We start from the raw sequence: 13,189 nt of genomic DNA on the forward strand, positions 1-13,189 counted from the left end.
ACCTGTCCTCAAAATTTCATCCGGATCCGTCTAACTTTTTGAGATATCCTGTACACAGACAAACAGACAGACAGGGGTGAAAACATAACCTCCTTCACCTTCGGTGGTGGAGGTAACGATACCGCAACGTAAATCCAAGTAAGGGACTACACGATTGCCATTGGGCCAGGCATGATTATTCCCGGCACGTGTGCATAATGTCGCCACGTTGTAACGGAGCATGGCGATACGACAGCACTGAATCACGTACAATGATATTTAGTTTAGTGTTCATGGATGTTTATATTCCTTTCAGGGTATGCAGTCACTGCTGGTGTGTTCAACCGACAAACATTATATGTAGCTGGTGCACCACGTTTCAACCACACCGGAAAGGTGGTGGTTTTCTCATTTGGACCGAGAGACATCATCAATGTGCATCAGTCCCTTCTTGGAGAGCAGGCAAGCATTTGATTCTTGTAAAAGAAAAACTTGCATTGGATTAGTTTTTATTTATTTATTACTGCTTACAATAATGATGAAGCTGAACCAATAGCAGCAGTCCAACTAATGATTATTGACTGTTACTATAAATAGCTGCTATTTGCCGGTTGAATTGAGCAACATCACACCTTAGTTCGTGGGCTTGGGATCCTAGGGTCCTGAGTTCAAATCCTGCTTGGCCGTTGAATTAATACCAGGTGGGGTTGACTCAGCCTGTCATCCTTCTGAGGTCGGCAAAATGAGCGCCAGCTCGCTGGGATGATCGAGCCATTCGAGTATCTTGCGTCGGAGTGGCGACCCGTCCAGGATTGTGCCCAATAGCCAAGGAGACTGCTTAGGCAGCACCGACGCTCTGCACAGAGTATGGTCCCAATGGAATGGGTGGACACCTGAGTTATTTAATTACCATACTTATATCGGAAAATCTCACTTCCAAACATGTAACCTCACTCTGTTTAATTCCGTCATTGTTTGTAATCACTAAAATGCCGACTATTTATCTCGTCTTGTGCAACACAAACGTCTAAACTGCTGTTCCCGGTTTGATCCAGATTGGCTCGTACTTTGGCGGAGAGCTTTGTACCATGGACGTGAACAATTGGGGGGATGATCTGCTCCTCGTCGCAGCGCCTATGTTCATGGATCGGCAGGGTCGTGAGATAGGAAAGGTGTACGTGTTTGCCCTCAGCATGGTGAGTCTCTTGCAATATAGGCTTAGTTTGCATTACAAATTGGACTAAGACCAGAACTAGTTGTGGCCTTTCCCAATCACATTAAGAAATGTTAGAAATTTTAATTGTGTAATCTCTCAAAATAATCAAAAATAGACTTCTCTCAAAATTGTGTAATCGATATATTAAAGAGCCAGATTTCTCTGTCTGTCCGTCCCTCTGTCTGTCACGCTCTTTTCGCTGGGAAGTCATTACAGCATTAAGTATAGCGCTAGGCTGGGCCTCTACAGACGTGCATGTCATCGAGGCGTCCAACACTGAACCAATTTATATCACTTCGCTGATGGTGGTTGAACAACATAACACATATATCTGACTATCTGACGTCCGTAGGTGACGGGCTGAATGCGAGGCGCCGGACGTCGAGATGACAGGTTTAGTAAGATTGCGGTGTAGTAAAACAGCATCATGTCCAGCACTATACTGGCCCTTTATGGCGGTGTATTATTCATGGCTCAATGAAAATGGCATTTTGCGACTTGAAAAAAACCCGATGTAACATTCGATCCCTGGGAACATAAAAAAATTCATAATATTGTTTTTTTTTTGGCAAATTAGTGTGCGATTTACAAAAATGAACACTGGGTTGTTAGCAGTAAACAAAATGTTTATGGAATAATTTTTAAAAATTGGAAATTTTGACTGTCAATGAACTGTATGACTGTTCTGAAACACTATATATTGTTACGGCTGTGGAAATTCGCAAAACACCATGAAGCCCGAAGGTGAGATAACTCCAAGTACATGTGTAGTTCGCCCCAAACCCGTTGTTTTGAGGGAATTTATGTGATTCATTCGGGCTGCGACGCTTTGAGATGGCCGTTTTTCTGTTCTATCTTTATTTTGAACCAACCACGTCTCAACCGCCATAACCATCAAACCACCACCGATAAACCCTCCACCACCCTCACCTCTCTCCTTCTACGGCCATTCCCGCACCACCTGTGAACACTGAGCGTCGGGCTGTCTTGGGCTCGTTCAAGATACACACCAAGCCGCGAGTGCAAATAGCGGCCTTTCCGAGGGAGAATTCGGATCAAGAACGCGACACGCCCACTTCTGATCCGTCCAATTGGCGAGCGTGGCTCCGACCCCGAGGTCATTCTGATCCGGAAATTTGCATATTGTTTCTCCTGCCGGCCTATAAAACGGCGAGCGCAAGGCGAATAGTAGAGAGTCAGTTTTTGGTTGGAGAGCAGAGTGTGGCAGAGAGTGGAGTCGGGTGGTGAAGGCATCAAGTTGGGTTCTGCAGTCGGCTGAGGAGAGTTGTGGGAAGAGGCCAAGGAGCTCGGGTCCGAGGCGAGAAGGACGGCGGTCGGCGACGAGGTCACGGTGGGAGATCGCTCGTCGCGGGACCCAAGCCAGCCAGCCATTCTCCCTCCCCCAGGGCATCAACAATTCCCCCTTTTCCCGCGCGCTGAAATAGTGCAACAAAGGGGGCCCCGTTCCCACCCCACTCCAAACGTCGTGCCAACGAAACCCGCCAAGGAACACGGAGTCGGGGCACAGCCACGCGGCCACATCTGCGGCTCGTCCGCCAACGCGTCACAAGGACGCGGGTAGGACACACCAGGTCTCGCGGACCTGGCCACTCCTTCAGGTCACGCGCGCATATTGGTCTACAGGCCCGTCTGCCCCCTTGTCTATGAGGGTGGCTTCTTTCCTTTGCTTTTGAGTAAATGTGTGTTGGCGCCGTCTGTAAAGTAGAACTGTATAAGTGTTGCCGTGTGTGCGCGTATTCCGTAGTAACTCTGCGTCATTGTTTCTCTTGTTGTAACTGCTCCATGTGCATTTTGACTGTTTGGCTGTATATGTGTGCTTTCCATGTGTCGCGTAATAAATGTGCATTGTGTGAACTGTTTTCCCGTTTCGCTTCGTCTTTTCTTTATTGACCCTCCATCCTGCTTCACGTAAAGGGTTCGTAGTGGGCTTAATACGCCCGATAATTAATCGGAACCGTCGAGGCCGACAATAACACCGCTCGGTTATCCCGATAGCACGGGACGGACCACTTAAGATTGCCTATCCGCGCAGGTACTTAGGTAGATCGAATTTGGCGAGCAACCCTATCCTGTGTGGGTGGGCAATTGGCATGGTCATGGTGGGGTTAAACCCCCACCCGTGACTAGCTCCCGGCGTTGTTCCGAGAGGGTCACAACGGAATTGTCCGTTCCGGTGGGCGAGGCAGCTGCCATTCGAGTCGAGCGGCCGCTCGCACACCGGTGGGCGCGAATTTGCAACAATATTGTTGTGGAGCCGGGTATCGGTGGCGAGCACAACCGCTAGAGGGAGCAGTAGAGTCGGCTCCACCGAACACCCCGGAATTTAGGTCGTGACCCTCGGATAAGTCCGAAAGGCACGGGTCCCTTACTGGACCATGAATCGCCAATAATTCGACCGCATGGGGTCGGGTCAATTGCCAAACTTCAATATACCTAATTACCCACACGGCAAAGCTACTGGGGAATTCACACTCCCGACGGACCTCGAGCGGAGCGAGCCGTTACCGTGCCCGAACCGTGTGTAACCCGAGCGGAGGTCACCAAGGCCCGTCAGTCCAAATGGACAATTTACAGGCTCGCTATTTCTCAAACCCGCACCGTGCTAAGCCAATGAAAGAAACACAGAAACGAGCTGGAACATTTAACAAAAGGGATATTTATTTATAATGGGGCATGGGAACACGCAAGATGGCATGGTTAACCGAATAAAAGGAATGCAATTTATAATCAAGCACTTGTGCGTTTCTACTTAAAAGACAGGCCCACACACAGACACCCCCCCCCCCCCCGAAAAAAAGAAGAAATGGTGGCCGCGGCCTTTATTGATATCTCCAGCTCCGAGGGAAGGTGAGCTGGAGGTAAGAGACTGGCTTGGACCCTTCCGCTTCATGCGGTTCTCGACGATCTGGCCTGGCAGGACTCAAACCCGCAACACGATGCCTCTCCAAACACCAGGTATGGAGGGTAGCATCGGGCGCTGGCATGATGCACCGGCAAAACAGGCGACGAGGCAGGCAAAGCAAGTCTGCTAGGCAGGCAGGCAGGCAAGCGATTCTCCTCCGGCTCGCAGGCAGGTGATTCACGGCGGGAAGACTCTCTCAGCCTCAACCAACGAACCCTCCGACTCTCTCACTGGGTCGCCCCCACACCATTATACCTTTTTCTTGACAGGTGGGAGGGATCCGTCTCGTGTCATTCCCCTCATTGGACAGGCGTGTCGGGCGATCTCCCGGCCATCCGAGATTGGTCGGGGGGAGGTGCTCATGTCTCCGCCCCTCGACCAGGAAGTCAAACAGCAATATGTTGCATTGGCTCCCCATTGGCCGAGAGGCGGCAGACGTGCTTGCACCCCTCTGATTGGCTGAGAGGGGCGCCATGCCCGTATTTGGAGCGAAATCCAAGACGCCAACATCCAAGGAAACCCTGCCTGGTACATTGGACTCCGCCCACGGCTGTGCCGACACGCATGCGCGTGGGAAAGGCCGATGGTGAAGAAGCGAAGATGGGCGTTGTTGGCGCTGTAAAAATCCTAACTATAAAATAATTCACAGCGCACGTACAAGTAATCGCCCGTTAAACAGAGGACGGGACCCTACCTAGAAACACATACTTACCGATATAACTGACCTATAGGACCTGGCTGTTGTGTGCAGTAAGCTTCCAAATTCACAACAATATAAGTTAGGTTGTGCAACCACCGTCAGCAGTCATCTTTGCAGAGACTCGGGATATCCTTTTGAGGTGCTGAATGAGGAGTCAGAGCCACTGAGATTACGGGTTTCCTGGGTCAAAACTCAGATCCAAGCTTTCAATGACATATTGGAAGCTGCTATCTTGTCTGTACCTGTTTGGGGTGAGGATGTTGAGGTCACGGAGAGATTCACTTACCTTGGCAGTAATATTCATGTATCTGCTGTCGGTGAACCAGATGTCAATCGACGTTTGAGTCGGGCCTGTGGAGTCATGGATTCACGAGATCATGGGGTGTGATGCTGTCGGTACCTGTGCAGGAGGACGAAAGTCTGAGTCTTTGGGTCCCTGGTGCTTCTAGTCTTGCTCTACGGATGTGAGACTTCGACTCTGACCAGGGATCTGAGACTGAGACTTAATTCCTTTGGTACCAGGTCTCTTCAGAGAACCCTTGGCTATCGCTGGTCAGACTTTGTGTCTCACGAGCGGCTGCTGAGAGAGACTCAAATGAGATTTGTTTCTTGCATTGTCTGAATGTCAACTGCAGCTGTATGGACATATGGTTCATTTTCCTGACGCCGATCCTGCTCACCAGATTTTCTCAACGAGGGAGCCTCGCAAGTGGAGGAGGCTAATAGACCGACCACATGCCTCGTGGTTGCAGCAGGTTGATCAGCATCTCAAGGAGATAGGAATGGGCCTGGCATCTGCCTGGAGGATGGCCAGATGGAGGCCCCTGGTGTACCGGCGGAAAGTGGACGTGGCGACGCTCTGCTCCGGTGCATGCTTCCATACCTGACTTGACCTGACCATCAGTGAAGCGACGGGTTCAAAGCTGGTCTTGTAAAAGACAACTGCATGTCATAATTGCTTGCAGATCCCCCACCTCCCCTCTTCCCTAAATATATGGGGCTTCCCCATCCATCCCCCCAAACAGATGTGTCTTCGGTTCCTTGTCGGTGTACTGAACATTTTTTCCTTTGGAATTGCCCACTCCGATTAGTGGGCCGATAGGGTTGTGCAGAGATGGCATGATTATCTTTGGGCCAAACCCACATTTTAACTGTTGAATTGGTGCTTTGCAGGCAGGGTGTTATATTGAAAGTGAATCATCTTTTGGTTTTCCATTATGCAGTGTGTCCCAACTGCTAGCACTCATTGGTGGACGTTTAAGATCCAATGGTGTCTTTCATGAGGATTAGAAGAGTTATCGCCAGCACCATGGCAAAATTGCAAATTCCTGTCCGAACTACCACTGACAGTGGGATGACAAACCACCCAGCATGACTTCTGGCCAAGAAAATGCTTCGGCAGAACCAACGCTCTGTAACACATGGTCTGTATCTTGTGATTATGCATGTGAGATCAGAAATTATCAAGAGAGAAACCGCAGGGGTTTGCGTTCTGCACACTGATAATCTTCTCCACCACCACCACCACCACCACCACCACCACCACCCCCTCCCACCCCTTCTTATTTTTGATTGTGGATTCCATCCATCACTTTACTGCTATGGATCCACGCAATCCCGTGCAACACAAAAACCAGAGGTGTCGGGATTTGACATGGTACTATCTGTCAAGTGTGATACGATGTAGGTGGTGGTGGTTGGCAGAGACGACTATAAAAAGCTGTTAGTCATTGTTAGTTGGCCGAAGGTGACTGAATTTTTGTTGTCGATATTTCCTCTTAAAGACATTTGATTCTTTCTGTCATGGCCCATTTGTTTAATTTTACTTTGCCTTTAATTTGTCCACTTTTATTGTTTTGTCCTCTTTTGATTGACTTGTTGATGGTGATGTTATGGACAAGTGTAGAGAAGGCTATATGCTCTTCCACCACACAACAAAGTTTGAAAGTGACTTCCCTCTCATCCAAGTATTTTAATTGTAACTGTGTATTTATTAATTTTCTGCTCCTGCTGATGCTTAAATGGTAAAAATGTGAAATCATTATATTGCTATCTGTTGTTTGTGTTTAGGGGGTGTGGCAGCTGAAGAAGGAGCTGTTCCCAGCTGAAGATCAGGGCCAAGCCTCACGTTTTGGGTCTGCTCTCAGCCCACTGACCGATCTCAACCACGACAACTTTGCTGAGCTCGCTGTCGGGGCACCACTGGAAAATAATGGCCAAGGAGCTTTATACATCTTTTCTGGCCATGCAAGAATGCTGGATTCTAAACCTAGTCAGGTGTGTAAACTAGCAGTCATGTAGATTGGGATTTTTGCATCAGATTGGGATTTTTAACTCGTCTATGGCAAAAACAAAAAAAAATCATAATTTTTTTAATTAGACCCGGTTCTCGTGCACTTTGATTCTTTACCTCGGCCACTGAAAGTGGACGCAGGTTATGTTTTCACCCGTCTGTCTGAGCACGATGTCTCAAAAAGTTGTGGACGGATTCAGATGAAACTTGGACGGTAGACAGGATGTGTGTGTGACGAGAACAAATTGATTTAATTTTGGTGAAGATCCGAATCCGGATCTGGATACGAGAATAAAAAAAAAATTGAAGTGATTTTTCACCTTTGAGAGATTGGGCCAAAAAACGACATGCAGTATAGCTTGATATTTGAGAAAGTTGTGGACGGATTATGACAAAACTAGGTGGATGAGTTGGTTAGGTGATGATGAGAACAAGCCGATTCAAATTTGGTTCAGGTACAGATTCCGATCCGGCCTATCAGTGCGATACAAAACGTAAACTGTTAATCCTGGCGGAGGTATGTGCTTTACTGAGCGGCGTTCTAGTGTGACTTGTTTTCCTCAGCGTAATAGAGGAAGCGGCATTAAATTTGTGAATACTTCTTCAATTAAATTGATGAATCGATAGTATTCTTCATTTTTGATTAAGAAAACCTATAAGAAATGTATTGTCCATCCCATACTACATTAAAAAAATTAAGTGGAGAAATTTTACATCCCAGGAAATAAATTAAAGAATGAACAAGAGCAAAGTCGATGGCGTGCCATCACAAATCCCCACGCTTTCCGACTGATGCAAAGTTGAAAGATTTCAAAAAGTTACACCAGGAGTGATGACACAATATCAAATTCTGAGTTACAATTTTTTTTCTTTTTTAAACTTTGACCCCTGTGACCTGAAGTCCCAACGTCCTCGAGCATGAGCCATGGGTGAAATCCTAAAACTCGTTAAATATTTAATACATCCCCCAATGTTGATTTGCATAAACAAAGTATTGATTAAATATGTAAAATAAAAAAAACAATGTCACCCGCAGGGTGACCCGTATCTTGCCAAAAGGTGACCACATGTGACTTCTTTAAGGTCACACCGAGGTGAACAGAGCTGCTATCCACCAGGAGCGACTCCTTGAGGAATATCTGCCTACGAGAGATTCCGATGAGAATCGTTCTACAGAGTAGCCATGAAAAATATGCGTTTGCCTCATAACGTCACCAAATGACGTCATAATGTCTCAAGCTTGACATATCTAGAAAGCACTCGTCGAGGTGTTCAATTTGAGTTACTACACGATATGGTTCCTAAAACTTGAAAATTTGACCTTGGGGTCAAATATGTTTGACCTCAGGCGCTAACCATGAAGGTCAAGGCCAATCGCCACCAAAAATTAATCAGCTGAGCGCCAGACCATGAACTATATTCCCATGAAGTTTGAAGACGATCCGATCAAAAGTACTCAAAAAATAAGGGTTTCGTCGACTCCCCTGATTTGCGACAAAGTGACATTGACCTTCAAAATTTTGTGCACTGAAAGGGACCTCTATAGGCCTCTGATATGCGAAGTTACCAAAATTTCCAATGTTAACTGTGCTCTGCAGAATTTTTTATACGTGATGACAGACAAACAAACAAACAAAAACAAACAAACAAAAAAACATACAAGCTGACTAACATATCTTGCAAAAACTTCGTTTTGGCAAGATAAAAATTGGATATTTTGTTATTTGAATTTTTGATATTTGTAAAAAAAAACTTTTTGTTTTTTGACCTTTTGAACACACTCCAGGGGGGAAGAGTCAAAAATGATACTGCTGTCGCACCTTCTTGCCATGTGGTGATCATAACTACCAAGTTTGGTGAATTTCTTTACTATTGTTTATGAGGAGATAGCGCGACGGACAGACAGACAGACAGACAGACAGACAAGCTGGTAGGCGACATGGGTGGTCGCTATATAATTGCATACTAGTCATACAGTTTTTGACGGATCAGGCTGAAATTTTTTGACAAAGAGGTTGATTATAGTGTGCATAAAAGCCTGGAAGCCGATTTTTGATTTTCGAAAAAATTCATTTTTTTGGATTTTTCAAAAATTTCAAAGTCCCGTTGCTAGGCAACGGTGGTGTCCATAGCAACGGTGCTCAAAAGCATTGAACTACATCCTGGTATGAACCTACCTGTCAAGTTTCATCAAAATTGGTTGACTCCTCTGGCCTCCAGAGCTGTCCATTACATACATACAGACAGACGGAAAACCTGAGAATAACGGTAGTCTTGCGACCACCCAACAGACAAACAGAGCCAATTACAATATCCCCCCGTTTTTTTTCAAAAAGTATGGGGTTAATTAAGTATTCATTGAGGCTGGTTGTGGCCTGGTTGGACCGTCATTGCTGTTTCCACCTGCAGAGAATTCCAGCAGCTGATGTGATGCCTGGCCTGCGCTTCTTTGGACGTTCCATCCATGGCAAGCTGGACATGGATGGTAATGGCATTGCTGACATAGCAGTCGGAGCTGACAACAAGGCATTGTTGCTGTGGTAAGGAATGTTCTCTCACCGACTAACGATGTGCTATTGATGTTGGTTGGCACTTTTACCTGACTTATTTAACTTCTTTTTCTTTCTTTGTTTCTTTCTGTCTTGTATTCTGCTGAAACAGCCCAATAGCAAATATTTCTTGGGTGCCTTTGCCTTCCCAGTAGTCCATTTGCCCTTCCTATGTTCACTGTAGTGTACCTATGAATTGTCAAAGGTACATGGTATTTTGGTTGATTTGTCATCCTAAGGGGTCCCTGAAGTATTCCAGCTGGGTTGTCCTCAGGACAACTTTGGGCAATTTTTTTATATGAAAATTAGGGCCGCCATTACTGAAAAATCGATTTTGTTGAATATCTCCGCAACTTTGCATGATAATGGCACAGAAATGGTGTCTATACCCATGTTTTCATGGTCAAGGATTAATATAAAGGTATTAAAAAAGTTACCACATCCATATATTTTGTCTTTATGTAAATTAGTTGCCGCCATTACCGAAAAATTGACTTCATTGAATATCTCTGCAACTTTACATGATAATGTCACAGAAATGGTGTCTATACCTATGTTTTCATGGTCAAGGATTAAGATAAAGGCGTTAAAAATGTTACCACATCAAGGTTTATATGTATAATATAAGTATTTGATATTATTTAATTGATGTACATGTGGCAACTATCAATAATATCCAATTCTGTCTTCAGGATATAACGATGGCTAGCGGAATGTGTCTGCTCCTGGGCTGCCATGGGAAAGGATCACACAACACAGTTAGAATCCAAGGCATCCACACTCTGATTCAGAGGAGCACGGAGCGGGGTGACGATGATGTCTGTATCCAGTTACAGACCGTCCTGGACACACAAGGAGACAATGCATCCATAGGCTGTCATAAGACATGCTACTGCGTGTACACATCTAAACACAATGTGGCGAAATACGTGGCGAAGAAACGGAAAGAAGGTTTTCCCATGTCCGAGAGTGAGCCACAGACAAGTAGGATCAGACGATCGCAACTTCCAACATTCGACTTTAAGAAACATTGTTTCATTTGTGCTGATGAGCGCCATCCAAAAGATCCCAAGCACCCCGACAGGTGGGAACGTGTAGTCCAGTGTGAAACCAGTGATCGTCCTGGCATTACATGATTCAAAGATGTGCTTCTAAATGTATGTGAGCAGAGGCATGATGATTGGGGTAGAAAGGTTGAAATCCGCATCAAAGGTGCTCTTACAGATTTACCAGCCGCTGAAGCACAATACCATAAGAAGTGTTTTAATAAGTTCATGGTTCTTCCCAAGTATGCTGACTTATCTTCTGATCCTATTGTGCTCGATGATGATGCTCTGAAGGTCGTAGTGGATGGCATTTATGCTAATCAACATGTCAGTATCTGGATCACCATTGAGTTGCACGATATGTATTGTGGGCTCGGTGGCTTGCTATCTCGCCAACAGATGTTCGCGAAACTCACTAGCTATTTAGGTAGTGATATCGTGGTAGTACGAATGAAGGGTTGTGCATCTGTTGTGGGGTTCAGGCATCTTATAGGCAAGTCTCTGAAGCTGGTTAAGGACGAATCAGTCGACGAGCAGAGCATGGACACTGTAGTCCGGCAGGTCAGGGTGGAGGCATGAGCAGTCCAGGTCAACAATGCAGGCTATGATATGGGTGACTTCACTCACAGCAACACGCTCAAACAGACAAGCCCAACTTCGTTGAAACTAATTGCTGAATTGGTTTCTAGTGGAAAAGTGACCCAGCAGTCACTGCTGGAAGAAGGGGGAAGCCAATGCAGATCATGGCATTGCCTCCAACAGAAGTGAATCTGCTTCTTCATGTTCACCGAGCACACCTTCAGATGATGTTGTGGAAGGCTGCTGATCAGCAGGCTCCTCCTTGTGTGGACATCACACAATTTGGATGGGAATTAAATGATGGTATTCCATCACCTGTCGTTGACATAGGTCCTCCGGCTCCACAAGGGCTCATCGATGTCATAAGCTGTGGATGTAAAGCAGAGGGCAAGGCATGCAGTACCGAGGGATGCAGCTGCCACAGACATACCATGTCATGTATGGCCTATTGCGTGTGCGCTGGTGGTGAAGGCTGTTTCAACCCTTTTACGGCAAGGAATGATGTGGAGGATAATGTACAGGATGATGCGGAGAATGATGTTGATGATGAAGATGATTAGTGTTGAGGAGTTTGGAGGATAATTTATGGATTAGTTAGCACATGCAACATTAGTTTGGAATGAATATGTTGTGCAACATTATTACTGCATTAACAATTCCATGATTTCCGTTTTTGTTGTGATTCGATTGTTACTTTGTCGTTGTAATAAATGTCATGATCCTCCAACATGGTGTACAGCTTGAAGTATATGGATTGGGTAACATTTTTAATGCCTTTATCTTAATTTTTGACCATGAAAACATAGATATAGACACCATTTCTGTGACATTATCATGTAAAGTTGCAGAGATATTCAACAAAGTCGATTTTTCAGTAATAGCGGACCTAATTTGCATATAAAAAAGTTTGCCCAAAGTTGTCCTGAGGACAACCCAGCTGGAATACTTCAGGGACCCATTGGGATCACAAATCAACCAAAAAAACCTTGTACCTTTGACAATTCATAGCTTCTCAAAATGGCAAATGGACTACAGTGGTTGTTAGGGCAGTAACTTGGAACTTAGTCAGGGTACCGGTGAAAGCTCGCCTACTCTTTGCAAAGGACACTGTGGAATCTTTAACATCTACCAACTTATGCCAGCAGACGAGATGCCCAGTTCAACGTCCATCCGTGGGGCATCACTCGTATTGATGTGAAACACCAGGATGACACTTTAGAGCTGGGTTGAGATTCAAACCTAGGCTAGACAGCTCAAAGACAAATGCACATCCTTCTATGACTCTAGCCTATCCTTCTAGCCCCTTGTTTAACTGCATGTTCTTTATAAACTACCTGCCTCCTCCATTCAATGTCCTCACCCCTAGGTCCCGACCTGTTGCCTCTGTATGGTGGACGGTGAATTTCTCTCCCACAGAGATAAACCTGCAGAATAGGTTGTGCCTGGTGCATAATTTGAAAAATATCTGCTTCTTTATTACCATCTGTTCCCAATCCATCCTGCACCTCCAGGATCCAACTGTAACCTCTATTGGTGAGTTCTTCAAAGAGCATTTACAGTCGATTCACTTATCAGTTTGACTCTTGATGGGTCATCTGCTCACTGAGACCTCCTTGTGGGCATGGTTTGAGGCTGGTTATTGTTTAATTACTGACAATATTTAAATGAGGAGACCGTAGCACGCTCAATTCATGCTGTCTGTTTGGTTGTTTTTAGCACTGAAGTTGAACATCACGCTGGATCCTGAAAGGCTTGCCTCGAGAATGCGTTTCCTGAGAAATTCTGAGAAGATCTTGATGAAAGAAATCAACATTAGACCCTCTTCTGAACTTTGCATGAAGGAAACTTTATACTTCGTAGTATGATTATTTATTATTTTTCATTTGTAATATTTTCCTCCTGAC

At 45.5% G+C, this 13,189-nt stretch overlaps 1 protein-coding gene across 4 annotated transcripts in view; it reads left to right on the forward strand.

Moving 5' to 3' along the window:
* The window catches only part of LOC147016709 (integrin alpha-11-like), a 121,627-nt gene that overhangs the window by 71,257 nt on the left and 37,181 nt on the right, over positions 1-13,189 (forward strand). For all 4 annotated transcript variants that reach the window (XM_085847858.1, XM_085847856.1, XM_085847857.1 and 1 more), the window contains 6 exons: positions 296-441; positions 1,035-1,175; positions 6,889-7,095; positions 9,521-9,651; positions 12,652-12,818; positions 13,002-13,144. In XM_085847858.1, coding sequence (XP_085703984.1) covers positions 296-441; positions 1,035-1,175; positions 6,889-7,095; positions 9,521-9,651; positions 12,652-12,818; positions 13,002-13,144 — 935 coding nt within the window. The remainder of the gene's footprint in view (positions 1-295; positions 442-1,034; positions 1,176-6,888; positions 7,096-9,520; positions 9,652-12,651; positions 12,819-13,001; positions 13,145-13,189) is intronic.

The sequence above is a fragment of the Eptatretus burgeri genome, chromosome 11 (genome assembly GCF_056783735.1).
Source record: "Eptatretus burgeri isolate ZD-2024b chromosome 11, Ebu_testis_v1, whole genome shotgun sequence".
Lineage (NCBI taxonomy): Eukaryota > Metazoa > Chordata > Myxini > Myxiniformes > Myxinidae > Eptatretus > Eptatretus burgeri.